This window comes from Asparagus officinalis, chromosome 3, assembly GCF_001876935.1.
Source record: "Asparagus officinalis chromosome 3, Aspof.V1, whole genome shotgun sequence".
Taxonomy (NCBI): Eukaryota; Viridiplantae; Streptophyta; class Magnoliopsida; order Asparagales; family Asparagaceae; genus Asparagus; species Asparagus officinalis.
Window position 1 is genome coordinate 14,775,723 of NC_033796.1, and position 17,073 is coordinate 14,792,795.

Here is a 17,073-nt window from a genome sequence, read left to right on the forward strand (position 1 = left end):
TCGAAATGATTATTAGACAAGGAAATTTGGGGGAAACGAGAGTGAGAAGGGGGTGGACCGCGTGGTGGGGGTTTGGGAGATGAATTGAAGGATTGAGTGCTGACGTCGGACCGCGCTTGAATGAAGTTAGGGGGTGTTTGTTTTGCTTTTTTTTTTGGATATGATAGTTTTGGGATGTAAAAAGTGCTTTTTTGTGGTTTTAAAAATCCATAACTTTGTTTGTTTCACTTTTTTTTTTGGGATATTGAATCCCTAAATTATAAAACAATAATATTTTATTAGGATTTGTGAAATCCTCTCTCTTGTTTCCATCTTTTTTTTGGGATATAAGGTTTTAGAAATCGATAACTTTGTTTGTTTCAAAACCAATTTTGGGATATCAAATCCCAAAATATTAAAAACTATTATATTTAGGCATTTGTGAAATTCTACACTTGAGAGAGGATGTGGGTTGGATATTGATGTATTAATGCTTATAATATAAGATTAATATAAGATTAATATATTATATATAATATTATAATAATATAATATTTAATATAATACATCTATATATATATATAATTTAATATATATATAAATAATATAATATATATATATATATATATATAATATAAATTATATAAATTATATAAAATAATATATAATTTATATATTACAATATATATTATATATTATATATAAAATATATAATATATCTATAATATTATATATATATATATATTATATATTATATAATATATGTTATTAAAATTTTATATAATATTATAATATATAATTTATAGTATTCCAAATCCCAAAATATTGATGAAACAAACAAAATATTACAAGTTTTAGCATTCCAAATCCCAAAATATTGTTGAAACAAACACAACCCCCTTTATGGATTTCAAATCCTAAAAGCCACATCATTTATGGATTTCAAATCCCATTTTGAAATCCCAAAAAAAAAATCAAAACAAACACCCCCTTAAAGGATTCCGATGACAAACACGTGGCTTGTGCTGTGTTATGACAACTTAGTTAAAAACGTCTGGGGTCCACGTAGTCACTCACGTTGGATGATAGATCTGGTTGACCGTTGACTGATAACGTTTAAAGCGTATGTTTGGAAGATGACCGAGTGGCTTATAAATCACTTTTACAGCTGAGAAGACACTTTGTGACTTAGTTTGACTTAGAAATTTATCCATTAAAAAATAAAGTAGGATATTCTATTTATTTATTTTTTTGGATTATAAGCCATGAATTTGATCAAGTTAAAGATACTTATACCATCTTAGTTTCACAAAATCCAAAGCCTCATTTATTAACTTATTATCAACCCTTTGTCTTTTTTTGGTTACTAGTATAGTCCATGTGAGTCGCACGTATATGTAATTGTCTTATTTTCTAAAGTTTTAAACTGTTTTAAATTAAGCGATACCATAAAATTAGTAAATATGGTTAGAATATAGTGAAATATTAGTTAAGCAAATGTTGTGGACTTTTGTAGGGCTATTTTTCAATATTAGTCCATGTAATCTTCCATATTTCAGAATTAGCCCCTCAAATCATGATACTTGCTACAATGTCTCTTAATTCTTAAGTTACTTTAAAATTGGTCCCTCAAATCATTGAAATTATTATTAAATTCTCTAATTTTATGTAAATTTAAAATTAGCTCCTCCAATCAAGAGTAGAAGTCCCAATAAGAGGAAAATTAATCCCTTAAGTCATCAAAATTTCTGTTAGGTTTCATAATTCCCATAAGTATATTTGCTTCAAATTAATCCCTTTAATTGCTATTCTCTTATTAATATGAGGGACTATTTTCAAAATAATCTGAGAATTGCGTACCTAATAGCTATTCCAATGTTGAGGAATAACTTAAGAATTAAGGGACATAGTAGCAATTCCAAAATATGAAATATTTAAGGGGTTAATACAAAATAACCCTATAAAATTGTAGAAAAGATGACTGATGTTTACTTGTTTACAGTCCCGATTAATCTACTTTTATAAATAGACAAACCATAATCCTAGTTATTCTATTTATAAAATTTATGTATAATTTGTTTTAACTAATATAAGAATAAAATTTTAAAATATTTTTGGCAATCGAAAATCTCTAGCAACTATTTCTTTTAAAGAATGCACCCAATATCTTCCTCTTCCTATCTTCCCCACTTTTTTAGTACTTGGGGCAAGATGTCAGCGAGTAAATTGAAAAAAATATATATAGAATATAGGAACCTTTTGTAGGATGAACCTTACAAATAAAAACTTACATCATCCTACTTTAATCCTCCATAAAATTCAAAAGATCATAGTTAATTGCTACATGAAATTTCTTTATAATTAAACAAAAAACATTATGACTTTTAACATCGATGACCTTAGCTAATGAATATGGTGTTGTAGAGTTGACTATTTCCCCTATTCTCTTTTGTTATTTTAAATAAGAGAGAGAAAGGGTCATCTGCATGTAATTAAGAAAAAATTAAGTTGTTCTTAGCACTTGCAGAACATACGTTCTCAAGTCAAACATGAAAATAAAATATCATCAACTTTATTCCATAACCTTCAATCACTGATGACCACTCAAAAGTTAAAACAAAAAAAAAACTCAAAAGTAAAAAATTGTACCAAAATTCTCATTCAACCGGCTATTATGTACCAAAGTACATAAGTTATATTCTAACTCAAAATTTCCAAGAACAATTAAGGATTCCCTTGAATCATCTTTGAACTAATTCCCACAACAGGCTTCCCGATTGGTGACTGAGAAGAGTGGAAGCGATCAATGAATGACAATAATACATTCTTGAAATTAAAATTAATAAGAGTGAGAAATAGTAAGAAGGGGAACCTTATATAGTCATCACATTTATTTACATACTTTCATCATGCAACATTTTTGAAGCCATCACCTTGACATGTTTTATGTAAGCATGTATGTGTTTTATGAATATGTTTTAGAGAACATTTTGGGAAGAAATGTTTTAACATACCAATCCAATCCCAAATGATTGGATATGTATGTGTTTTAGAGGGCATTTTGGAAAGAAATGTTTTAACATACAATCCTAAATGACTGCTACGACTTCAACAACAAAAACAAATATCATAATTAACAATGTTTGCATGCCAAAAATCAAACACACACACACATATGGAAAATGGAAATTCCACTCATTTATATAACATATAAAGTTTATATGTAATTACCCAAATGTAAAAAAATTGAGGTGACTTTTTGATGGATTTATTGAGTTATTGCCGGGAGCTTTGAGAGGTTGATAATATATAGGAGGATGGTTGTATAGCAGTTATATGTGATGGGATTTGAAAGGGTGGGTTTAATTTGTTGTTAATATTGGTATTAAGGAGGGTTAATGGGGAGTTATGAAACCGACGAATAATTATGAGAAGCATCTGAAGGGGTGCATTAATGTATAGATGTACATGTATACATTTTATGTATGCATGTAAAATTTTCGCAAAAAAAAAAAATCATGTATGCATATGTTTTATGTATGCATGAATGTGTTTTAGAGGGCATTTTGGGAAGAAATGTTTTAACATACTAATCCACTTTTATAATAGTATAAGATTTTAACAATAAGATTGATTATAATCCGCTAATTAGTCATACATTTCATTCTTAAAAATGGAGTATGATCTGCTAAATTTATCAAACACTCAATATTGCCCTCCACTTAGATCATAATGTCCATATGGATAATAATCCAAAGTTCTCAAACATGCTCGTTGTTTTGCCACTACACTAGAGTAATTTTCATCATTTGCATGCTCAATTAGTGACATATGGGGGTTTCATATAATATGGATCTTCCATTTCTAAAAAATTGAGGAGGTAAAAAAATTCCAAGCGATCAAGTTTAGGCAACACAGAGAGAAAGGACATGCAAAATTATGCTGTGTTTTTTAGGGAATAATTCAAAAATTACCGTTTACTAAGAATTTACGGAAAGTAAATACATCACAAACCTTTTAATTATAGAAAAATACCATATACCTTTTCAAATCAACAGAAAATTACTAAATGCTATTAGAAAACTATACCATAGTTATGATAATAGATGAAAGTCCACAGCAGTTATCTAACAATAATGTAGAATTCATTATTAGTAACTTCATTTGAAAATTCATGATAGTTTTATGAAACATAAATAAAAAATTTATAATATCTAAATATCTGATTCACGAGCAAGTCCTTTATAGTAGTATGCCCCTTTTCTTCTAATTTTAAAAAAAGGGTATTTTCTAAAAAAAATATATTTTAGGCTATTATTAAACAAAACTTAATATCTGAACACTGTAACAGTTTTGTTTACTTCAAAGAAAAATGATAAACGATTCCATACTTCATTAGTTCTTAAAACATCACGCATCAATCCCATAGAAGCTAACAGATCAAAGAAATGGTAAAACGACTCCATAGTTCGTTAGTTCTTTAACTCCTTTTAAACTTAGTAGGCGTTACTTCAAAATTAATATGTATGCGTTTCTGTCTGTCTCTGACAAAGCTTTATTAACTCGCCATGCACAAATAAATAGCTGAGATACAATAGATAGCTCTCAACCCACACCGAAGTCATGTTTTCATTGATATTACAAAACTTTACTGCACGCTTAAGACCGATTTATTTCTATACAAATCAGTAGGATTACATTTTCGGTAATATAGTGGAATCAGCTACAACGCCAGATTCAGCCTGCAACAAACGAATTTTTAGCGCAAGTTATAAGGATGGTGAGAGTAGTTTTTACATGTATATGAAATCGTATTCGAGAACATTATACCTCAAGATATCTGGTTAACAGCGTGGTAGTGCTGAAATTAAAACCTTGAACAGGCTCTTTCTTAGTGCGAGATAAGTTCAGTTGCTTTCTAACTTGGGAGGCTAATGACTGCAAGACCCAGAAAGAATATCTCAAGAAAATGACAAGCAGACAACAGAAGCAAAACAATGGACGAATTCTCTTAAAAACAAACCTTGCCCAACTCGACACCCCACTGATCGAAAGAATTGATCCCCCATATGAAACCCTCAACAGCAATTCTGTGCTCATAAATTGCTAACAGCTGGATATGAATTGAGGTAACAATCAGTGACATGCAAACCGGTAAAAAAATGATATTGGTTCTCCAGACAAAAACTTAAAAAGGGCTAAATGAATTTGTAGTGGTGCTTCATGGTAAATGGGAGGGAATGAAGAAGGGAAAACGTTTAATCCTCTGAGGGAAGTTCAGCAACTTTCCAGTTTCCAGCCACTGGCTGATCTTTCTTTAAAATATGGCGACCAAATCGATTGAGCCATTTGTGTGGTTTTTCCCTACTCAACTCCTTTATCCATCATAAACTGAGAATAACCAGAACTTGTTCCTCTCCTTCAGTTAAATGTTTCAGAGGCTAACCCAAATGAACAAAAAACTGACTACCTTATAACATGTGGCTGATTACAAAGTAGTTCTGGACACAACTTTTAGTCCAAAAATCAACCATCACATAGCACATTGATCTAGGCCATCTTTTTTTAGGTTTCACTCACATTTAACAATGCAGAAGTAAAGCATGAAAATTTGACGTTTCTTTTATTTAGGCCTTTGCTTTTTTTAATTCCACAAGATTCGCGCCCGATAGAACTGACTGACACAATTGACTCTTTATATGTTACATTCTGCCATAACCCACTGGTCTTTGTTTTTCGCCTTAATCAAATTGGTACCTGCTAACACACTAACGCACTACGGCAAGCAAAAAACAAAATGGAGAATTATTACCAGTAAATAATTACAAGGAGATGTCTACTGTAGACAGTTGGAATATTTCACAGTAAAAGTGCATAACAGGATGATGCAACTACTAAACAGCAAAAAAGAAAAATTGTATAGCCAGTAACTAACTACAAGGAGATGCCAAATTTAAAGAATAGGAATATCTCATAGGGAAAGTGCACAACAGCATGCATCTGCTAAATATCAAAAAACAAAATGGAGGAAAAATGAATAGACAGTAAGTAATTATTAAACAAAATGGAGGAAAAATGAATAGACAGTAAGTAATTATTAAACAAAATGGAGGAAAAATGAATAGACAGTAAGTAATTATTAAACAAAATGGAGGAAAAATGAATAGACAGTAAGTAATTATTAGGAGAGCCGAAGTTAAAAGAGTAGGAATATTTCATAGGGAAAGTGCACAACAGGATGCAGCTGCTAAATATTATAAGAAGCTGCCAAATTTAAGGAGTAAATAATATAGCACAAACCTGTCCAATGTTATAAGCACTTAAAGCAGGCAGTAGAAGGCTCAAGGATGGCCGATTACCAGAAAAGGTCTGCATAATTTAAGAATCGTTACCATAGAAATATAACAAGACTTTCAGCAGTGTATTAAGAAGAGAAACCCATCATATCACCTTGTGAGGAATAAGGTGGTTCGGAACTTTCTCACTTAGCAATTGTTCAGGAGTCTGGATAACAGCAAGCTCAAGTATGAGATAAGATTGAATAAGAAAAATAAAGCATAATTCACGAGACCTACCTTCCCATAAGCAAGAGCATCTGGCTGTGCAAAGAAGTTTGACATGAGTTCATCATGGTTGCTCACAACTTCCCCTGCAAAAAAGAAAGGTGAAGGACATCATATGTAGATCTACCTCAAAGCAAAGAGGCAAGTCAGAGCCCTGACAAGTAACAAACATATAAGCCTTACAATAGGCATTGGACATTTGAGATACCTTTCAAGTACACGGGTTGCTGAGTTTTCATGACACCAATAAAATCACAAGGAATAATCCTTCCCTGAATATTGCAAAGATACCATTTAAGGCTTCATACTTAAAGATGCATACAAGCATGCATTCATATGAGCATGCATTTACATTATAGGTCTATAAATCAAAACATATTTTTATGAACTAACACATATCCAAGGTGTGCTTTAAGTTTGTACGTAATATATCTAGATGATATATGTGTTTGTATACTTCTGATACATACCAGAATGGGCAGTTTATTGCAGGTTAATGAGAAAATGTTCCACTGTGAAACCTTCATATCACGAACGTACATATAACGATGCTATTTTTCTTCCATTTCTATTGATTCTCGTGTATGTGCATGTTTGTATACTTGAATGTGTAGTTTTTCCCGTTGCTTTCTTATTCTCCCTTCCTTTTTACTTTTCTTTGACGTTTATGTGTGGCTGGATTAAGGCTTTTACACATGCATACATGTGGGGTCTGTTTGGGAATACTAAATATTACAGCATGTGTTCGTGTGCATGACTGTACCCGAGGGAGGCAGGGAAAAATATAAAATAATTCTGTAAGATAGGGACTCCATAAATAACTTGCTCCCAAATTTTCTCAATATAAGTGTGGATGTATATCTGATGCGTTCCACTGCAACATGAGAGCAAGCCCACTAAAATAGTTTGCCCTCTTCTAGCATTGACAAATGAACAGGTAGTTAAGTAGTTGATCACTTTTCTCTTATGATAAACCACTTGCTATTCATCCTCTAGTACAATAGAACGTTCATCTCTGCTCGTTTACTCATACAATATCTGTGAGATGTGAATTCACAAATTACTGAATGGCGTTGTATCTCAAATTTATGTGACCTATAATAAGTTGTATTCACTTTGATATTTTATCTATTATCTCCATCATTATAAGATAATTGAAAGATCTCACAAAAACATTTTTTATAAGATTGATAGGTAATCAATAATGATATTCAAAATGGCTGCTTTCACAGGTACTTATCAGATGTTTAAAGTTGTCATTCAGAGCTCAATAGTGGCAAAATTCCAGTATGCAATTTCTTTATCTGGCAACATGCTACTCTAAATATTTGGCCAGCCCGAAGGATATAATGGAAAATACCACGATCAAGAACAATCCTCAAAACTAAAGGGACAATATTTTCAACACGGGAACATTGTCCCTTCACAGATCTAATCCTTATCATCAACGAGGCAATCTTATAAAAAGTCCTGGGTGCACATTTGCACATGTTAGCTATCTTCTATACAGAGAATTAACCACCACGGCAGCAAGAGGATCACACCAGGTAAAATAGAATTGTATGGAAGAAATACTTCACACATGAAACACCACTGAAAACTTAAAAATGCCTTGAAGTATTATCCTACCAGAAATTTCTTTTTCTTGCACGTATTTTAATCAATTGTACTCTTTCCAAGATTCCAGTGCTTTCATACTACAAGAAAGCAACTGGAAGGAGGCCACAGTCTATAACTCTGGAGCCTATCAGGTAGACTGACAAAACAATTAATGACTACATACATTACATAGCACAAATGTGAGGTAATAATTTTGGATATGTAGTACAAACATGTGTAAAAGCCATGTCTCCCAATATTGTAGAAAGTATATAAAGCTGAATTATGTAAATAGTTTAACCGGCACACAAAATGACAAAAATACGCTTTTCTGCGCAAGCAATTCAACAGGTATTATCAAACAAAAATTAAAAATCTGGGTATGAACTGCAAGGAAAAAGCACTTGGCAAAATGCATGACAAATAATTTCAACAAAACAATAGAAGCGTGCAGGAGTTGAGAGATTACAACTAAACATGACATGGTAATGCCTGATAATAATTCAAAGATTTGAAATAGAAAGATATGAAACTGCACGGGATTATATAAAAGAAAACCCGCTGTCACATGCTCAAACTAATTCATATCAGTGTAAGACAAACACGATATTTTGAGAGACTGCACTTACTTGATGAATTAGCTGGTAGAAACTATGCTGGCCATTTGTTCCCGGTTCTCCAAAATCTATTTCACCAGCCTCAAAAGGAAGTGGAACGCCATCAATGGATACACCCTTTCCATTACTCTCCATGCTAACCTTCAGTGCAAGATTATCTCAATGCAAGTGGGGAAAGAACAGAAGAAATAACCCATAATATTTACACGCAGAAAAATAAATCAGAGGCCCCACCACACGCGCACAAACAAAACAAACAAATAAATAAATAGCACACACCAGCTGGGAGAAAAAATAAATACCTGTTGGATGTGCGGAGCAAACTTCTCAAGAGCCTGGGAGTACGGTAGTATGGCCTACATATACATGGGGGGTATATTTAATAAAAGAAAAATACAGAACTTCTGAAACACAAAGATGACAGAGCAAACAGTGTAAAACAAATATATGCAGAATAACTGCATACTCTTGCAGGATATCCAAAAAAGGAAACATTCCACACGCTCAACAGGCCAAGAAGTACCTGAAAAAATAAGGAAGTCAAGTATCCACAGCATGATTCACTGAGATGTCCAACAAAGTAAATATCATGATACTTACAGGAATGTTTTTCTCAAATGGAGTCGACTTAAAATGATTGTCAATGCTGGCAGCTCCATTTAGAAATCTTTAACAGAAAAGGAAAACACTTCACTTAAAGAATAGAAAGCGAAAACATCTCCATAAAAGAATAAAAACACAAGGCACCATCATGTCATAAATCAACTAAACCATTATCGTTTCTCATGAATTATATGGTTAAACACTTAATCTGAATATGAGAGACAGATTACCAAATATACTGCTATGTCAAATTAAATTTGCAGGGCAAGTTATGCAGCAAAAAGCATAGCAAATCCCTAAACAGCAGCGAACAAATAAATTTATACATGGGAAGATCATATAAAATTAAAACTTTTCATTGATCAATGTAAAAGTTGGTTGCCATCAACTCTATTGTTTGAGGATTCTTTCTTTTCTTTTCTTTTTTTTTAATTTTTTTACACCTATTCACCAGAAAGGGCCAAATAGTCTGAGAGCTTTCTAACCAAGCTTTTGCAAGTGAAAATTAAAAACCTATAAATAGTACTCAGCCTAAGTGCCTAACTCATCTGGAACCAACCCTATACATTTGTGTTCCACAAACCCGTGATGGGTAAGGAACCTATTTGTTCTTGATTAACTCGGTGAATGTTAGTTATACCCAATCTATCCTATGCATATTTTGGCTCCTAGACCATCTGAGATGACAATTAAATAGCTATGTTACCCGGGTACTTCGATTAATCCGTACCCATACCAGATACGTATCCGACACTAAACCGTACCGAAAGTTCATGGACACTCCTTGGACATATGCACACTTTCTTTCCTTCAGACATGCACTCAATTATATGATATACGTTTTAATTTAAAACACTTGTCATACACTTCTTGGACGCATATCCTACACTTCACTTCCATTTCTTAAAGACTCTTTACTTCAATTTCTTAAGACTCTTTAGACTTGGGACGGGTTCATTTCCACCCATATCCAATTTCAAAACTATGATTTTAAAGGATCTTTTGGGTGTCTAGTTAAAAAACAAGTAGTTTCCACTTTATAATAATCAACATAAAAAAAGGAAACTTACAAGTAAGATAGTAATTTTAATTCTAGTAACACATGAATTGAAAAACAATAATAATCTCATGCAAAATATTAATTTCAATATACGTGTGTAGCCGTGCCCCCGTACCCTACATTTTACAAATTTGTTGTGTCATGTACCCGTCCCCACACCCGTACCAATACCCATACCTGTTTCCATGCAAACTTAATTAAATAACTACCAATATGAGTCTCAATACCAATCACCAATTTCAAAAGGTGCTATGCATGTAGGACATGGATCATGGAAGTATTAGGATCAAACTATAGCAAGCACTTTAATGATTGCAAAGGCATTTGCATCATTGCTCTCGAACATGGTATTCAGGGGAAAATTTGCCCAAAGATAATATCAGAAAAGGTAGGGGTGACAAGTGGGCCAGATCAAGTCGCTTTTGTAGGGTCACTGTCAGATCAACCACTTTGTTGGGTTACCCCAACCTGAATAACCTATTAACCATGTCAAAAAGAATAAGCATATTATATGCATGTTATACCATCGATAAGAATAAGCATGCTACATACTTGTGAACAACTGAGAAGCCATACTGAAGAGACAAAGGTAACACACCAACAGCACTGCAAACTGCAACAGAATATTCCAGGTCACTAGCAAGTCTTAAGGTAACAGATCAATAGTCAGTAAAAGGAAAGATTATCTCACCACTGTAGCGACCACCAACCCAATCCCAAAATGCGAAAGCATTGGCAGGGTCAATACCAAACTTATCGACAAGCTGAAAGGCAGAAATGAAAAAAAGATGATATCAAATCTCAATAATAATGATCAAAAGTCGCTGGACAAGCCATTGCTTGGACTTTACTATAGACATTGCACAATCATATTTCCATATGGTAGAAACATGGTAAAAAGGCATTTTTGAATAAATCAAAAAACTCAATTCAATTTCTACACTAAATATGACAGTATATCGGCTATTGTAAAAGAACTGAGCATGAAGCCTGGTCCATGTCTTATCAAATGTAAGCACAAAATCAGAACAAGACAGAAGAATATGTTATTGGAATCAGCAGCATATTAGTAGTTCAAAAACACAGACATCAAAGGTGGTAAGGGGCACACGTCTGATAGTCAAATTGCACGGAGAACGATAATGATATTCATGGTTAAATTCTATGATACAAGAAGAACTAATGTTCGCTTGATATATTAACCTTAAATCAAATTTCCTTTGAAACCTTATTTTAGAATTTTTTGTTGGTAAACTTTAATTCACAAAAAAACTAATTTAGTATAAAATAATACTTGTTACTCCACTTTGCTACTGCACTGTCTACTAACAACAAGAAGCTTGCAAAAACTGCAAAAACTACATGCAACTGTAAAAGTTGTCTATACAGGCTAAATTACTGGTAAAGACCAAAGTTCCTATATGCAGGAACATAATCAGTGGAAGGTGTACAACTTCCATCTCATTGAACACCGGCGCTTTGACAAACTAGCATAGAAAATTATGTGCAAAATGTTACTCCCCTCAGATAATAGGAGTGAATTTCAAACTAGAGACTAAATACAACTTCAGCTGCACTTACAAACAGCAAATAAGAGCCTGCTAAGTATCATTCTTGACGATAATTAAACAGTAAAAGAATGTTTTCTCAAAAGAAAAAGCAAAATTGCCACATCATCCTTTTCTTTTCCAAATCACCAATCTAGTCTGTTAAATCTCGCGTATCCTTTTGTACTTCCCTAAATCATGTTCTTTTTGGCCAACCAGTAGCCCAATCTATTAGTTCAACCACCATCCAATAATCACATTTCCCACTGGACCAGACTGCCTTAATCTTGAAACGCATATAACTGCCAAAAATGAACGATTAATCCTGAGTACAAAAATCATCACTCTGTGGTACTCCTTGGCCATAACATGACTATAGCCCTTGTTCCTTATAGTCATTTTACTAAGGTACATTTCATGCATCACAGTAAAAAAGTTTTTAACAACTAAAACTTAAGCAGAAAACAGAAAGTTTTAAGATGGACATGGAGAAGTACCGGAAGGTTAGTACTAACAGCAACCATATGCTTTGCAATCGCCTGGGGCCTGCAATTGAAAGATGAAGAGTGCACATAAACAAAAAAATTAAAAAAGTAAGGCAAACTATGAGTTAAAAAGGGTTATTTGCATATAAACCCCTTAAATCATGCCTATTTGCAAAAATACCCTGAACATCTTAGTATTCGCAAAACTACCACTCAAATCATCAAATTTGTGAAAAAGCACCCCTTAAATCAACAAAATCATCAACTTGGTGCTAAAATTTTGATTATTTTGTTGATATTTTTACATTTCAATTGCAAATTAGCTTAGCAAAGTTGATCATTAATTGCTTTGAGAGATAATTTTTTCCAAAATTGATAATTTAAGGGGTAGTTTAGCAAATATTGAGATTTGGAGGGTATTTCTGCAAATACCCATGATTTAAAGGGTATATCTGCAAATAACCCTAAAAATTGCACGAATGGGTATCCTAACCCAAGAGCTGCTGAAATCCACTCCCTCAGTGTTCGAGCATTCAACATAGTTTCAGCTGTAGTAAATGTCTTTGAAACCACCACAACTTCATTATCAACAAGGAAAAAAAGATGTAATGTCAGGAAAAAGAAAAGAGAAGGAAACCAGAAGAAAAAAAAGAAAACGATAAACATCATGATGAGTTGAACAGAACAATTACCCAATGTAGTTTCAGGGTTCAATCCTCTAATGTTACGAGCGACATCAATTGGATCAACATTTGCAAGGCTGTAGAGTAAAACTTCCAGTAAGATATAATGTACAAGATGCCACTTATTTTAGTACTCGGCAAAAGAAATCCAACTTCTGGAGTAAAGTGGCGACATAGCAAAGCATAGTATTTCAGAGAAAAAAAACAAGGGGAAAATTGAAAAAAGTATGGAACCCGAGTGCAATCAATCGCAGTTCGCAGGCATTAAACTTGCATATAAAAGAGTGACCAAATTAGTTAGAGAAGTCTATTATTCTGCACCACCAAACCACCAAAGAATAAGCACTTGGAACCAAGCCTCAAAGAGCTCAAAAAAGGAAATGAACCTAAAGCTAAATGATACACAAATCACATGCTCCAAATGATGCTCAACATGGATCATCTGAGCAATGCCACAAAACCAACATCATTAAGCAAACTCAAAAACTGCATCCTAGCTGGGAAAGACACTATGAATGTAGAAATACACAATTCAAGTGGAACAGTATATGGTTTACAATTTGACAGAGATGGTGCTATGCTTGCAGTAAATGCAGTTGTATAAGGTGCAAGGAAAGAGGAGGTTAGCACATGTACGAACTGTAACAAGCAAGTTTTATTTGAAAAACAAGGAACCATGGCATGAACATAAAGTCCTAATTTGACTTAATTGATAATTCTGTTCAGGTCCACACAGGATGAGAATTAGAGGAAAGGGGTAAAATGTGGGTAAGGGGAGGAGTAGACTGTGGGTAAGGCGATGAAAATGAGATTTATGTGCATTTATTCATTTGGAGATTTAGTTTGATAGGAATTAAGAAACGCATTAAGCAAAGAATTAACCCGCTTCAAAATTTTAGGTTCGAAAAAATTAAGACATAACTAAAATTCAGAATTGCAAGAATCTGGTACGAACATGAACCAGACAAGAACAGCTGCAACTACAGCAACAAACTAAGACATGGAGCAAGAGTAAGAATGTGATCCTTTACATGCCAAACATGAAGTTTAGCCAAAGGAATTTCCTGTCTTCTAATAACATTTTGTTTGACTGCAAACTGATTTGAATAACTTTAGAACAGAACCTCATACCAATGCAAGAAACAACTATGCTAACCATGTTGTGGATGAATCTCATTTTCAAGGAGCAGAACAAGATTTTTTTCCACCTCCTTATTAACACAAAAATGTAAACTTGGTTGCCTACATCAACTTTCACCTCTGAAGAATGCAAAGACATAAATTTTGGACAACTTAAGGTGCAACAAAAACATAAGTAAAAAACATGTATACTTACAATCTCAGCTGCCGCCCCTTTGCATATTCTGCAGCTTCTGGATCTGTGAAATTTCAAAGCCAAACCATCAATCCCCAATTCCCAGTAAATTTTACTTTCAAAGTTTAAACAGCCTGTAGAAATTATTACAATTTTCAACTGTAAACATAAGGTATACTGGTCTTACCAGTTTGAAGTGCAGTATGCACAAACAAAGGGCCTAAAAAACTGCCACCGATACCAACGGCCACAACATCTTTTAATGCTTTTCCTGTTGCTCCAACCTGACATGATAGCCTGTTAGTACTAAGAATGACATACCATTGAGTGGAAGCATCATATACTGGGACAATTTTCTTACCCAAGAACCACTTCGAACTTTTTCTGAAAAATCATTGATTTTGTCTAAAACATTCCAAACATCTGGTACCACATTCTTCCCATCACTGCATATAGTTGTATCTCTTGCCGCTCGCAAAGCTACATGCAGCACAGACCTATTCTCTGTGCTGTTTATCTGGCAATTGTAGACATGTCCATGCATCATACAACATATAAAAGTCAGGCCCGGAATCCTAAGTTCTTAATACTAGCGATCATCCAGAAAAAGGGGATGAAATACAATCAACAAATTATTAGCTAATTTCTGAATTCATATGAAGCACACTTCGAACACATGAACTTGTGTGCTAAAAAAAGTGTCATGGCATTATCAATAACTTCTCTAAATCTAGGCACATATAAACATAGTGCACCCTAAAATGCATTCAACACTCAAATAGCATGTTCTCTGTATGAATTCAGAAATTTTACTTACGCGCTCTCCATTGAACATGCGGTTAATCTTCTCATCAATTCGTGCTGCCTGCAATTATTCATCTAAAGGAAGTAAGAACAGTATCTTAAATTGAAGGATAAACCAAAGAAAGCTCAAGCTCACCTCTGCTAGTTTAAAAAGCTTTTGCATAGTGTCTTTCCGAGCACATTGGCGTGTATAGTCCAAAATCAACCCATCAAACTCCCTACAAAAGCAATTCAGCAGAACGAATAAAAGATGGATAATAGAAATATTTTCAATGAACTAAAAATTTTCAAGATGTCCTACACCATCATCGACTTGCATCGATCAACGTCATTCATCAAATTACGTAAATGAGTCTTCTTGATGTCCTCAACGTGACTCTGCAAGCATTTAAGAACAGTAAGGGGGAAATTTGCATATAAGAAGGTACTAATGCAAATTCATGAACTAATTAAGATTAAATTGATACCTTCAAATCCTTCCACGGCTCTGTATCACAAATTAACGCAGTTGAGGCCATTATATCTGCGATAATCAAATAAACAAGTTAATCTCCTTTGAATAATTTGAGTAAACAATTATTTCAATATGAAATGCAGAAACAGAATTATAAGTTGACTGACATGACGCCAGTAATCATATGCAGAATTCCATAAAAAAATCGTCTGCAGAATATTAGGTTTAGAAACCCTAGAATTAAAAAAAAATCATCAAACGTAGAAACAAAAGAAATTGATTATTCTACGATCGCCACGAAATATAAACTAATAGTCCATCATACAATTCACAGAAACTAAAAAACAGTTTTTGATGAAGAATTCATGAAAAAGATCGGAGCTCCCAAACTTAAAATAACGAAAGGAGTATTAAAAACATGAATCTGCTACCAGAAATCCAGAGCCGAGTGGAGAATTTTTGAGATTTTTGTTGATCGATTCAACGTGAAAAGAGCGAATCATTGAGAGAGAAAAATCACAATAAAAAATGAATATGCGAATCTGAGGAGAATTAGAGAGAAAAGAATTTACCTTTTGAGGTTTTGGGACTGCGCGAGAGGAATAGGCGAGCGCTGAGGATCGCCCGTTCGCTGATTCTGGCTTTGGTTTTGGCTTGGGCTTCGACTGGGGATTAAAGTATTATATAGTGTTTGGCTTCGATTTCTGAATGAACGGAGAATAGAGAGGCGAGGGAAATGACCAATTTGCCCTAGTCACATGCTTGACATCTTTTTTTCGGATGCCACGACTTCATGCCGACTCTCGAGAAGGGAGGAACATTGAGAAGTCGCGATCCGTTCTCTCTAACTTCTTTGTTTATCACTGTTCCATCATTTTTTCCATTTGTGGGGAAGAGGTATTATATGTAGTTTACCTCGTCAAGTATCAGAGCATCTCCAATCAAAAACCCAAAATGGTGTAGTTTTTACACCAAGTTGTTGTAGTTTTTACACCAAATCACTATTCCATCTCCAACCATTACACCAAAAAGAATATTCATTTTATTTACAAACTATAAAATGGGATATAGTTGGAATATTTGATTTGTTATAACAAATATAAGGGCAAACTTGGGAAAAACCAAAATCTCCATATCTACAGTGCTGCGCCAAATCTGGCGCAACACTGTAGCACCTCATCAAAATGGTGCTGAATTTGCAGTCCGGTTGGAGGAAGATTTGGCGCAGTTTTTGCTCCATTTTGGGTTTTTGGAGTTGGGTTGGAGATGCTCTCAAAGAGTAAATCTAATATAATCTAATACTATTATAAAAATGGGTTGTCATCTCAAAAAATTTCTATCCAAAATATTCTCTAATATATCCA

At 33.7% G+C, this 17,073-nt stretch overlaps 1 protein-coding gene across 1 annotated transcript; it reads right to left on the reverse strand.

The window, feature by feature from the left end:
- LOC109833119 (glucose-6-phosphate isomerase, cytosolic) lies at window positions 4,452-16,433 on the reverse strand. Its single transcript, XM_020400672.1, has 24 exons — window positions 16,282-16,433; window positions 15,723-15,778; window positions 15,557-15,633; window positions 15,392-15,473; window positions 15,269-15,316; window positions 14,813-14,968; window positions 14,639-14,735; window positions 14,473-14,515; window positions 13,146-13,213; window positions 12,947-13,031; window positions 12,466-12,514; window positions 11,113-11,185; window positions 10,974-11,034; window positions 9,359-9,425; window positions 9,225-9,281; window positions 9,061-9,114; window positions 8,771-8,899; window positions 6,751-6,814; window positions 6,555-6,628; window positions 6,430-6,483; window positions 6,280-6,348; window positions 5,003-5,092; window positions 4,810-4,917; window positions 4,452-4,721 (listed from the first exon to the last, which is right to left on the reverse strand). Exons 2-24 carry the CDS (start codon window positions 15,771-15,773, stop codon window positions 4,674-4,676), a joined length of 1,704 nt encoding a protein of 567 aa, XP_020256261.1. The 5' UTR covers window positions 15,774-15,778; window positions 16,282-16,433; the 3' UTR covers window positions 4,452-4,673.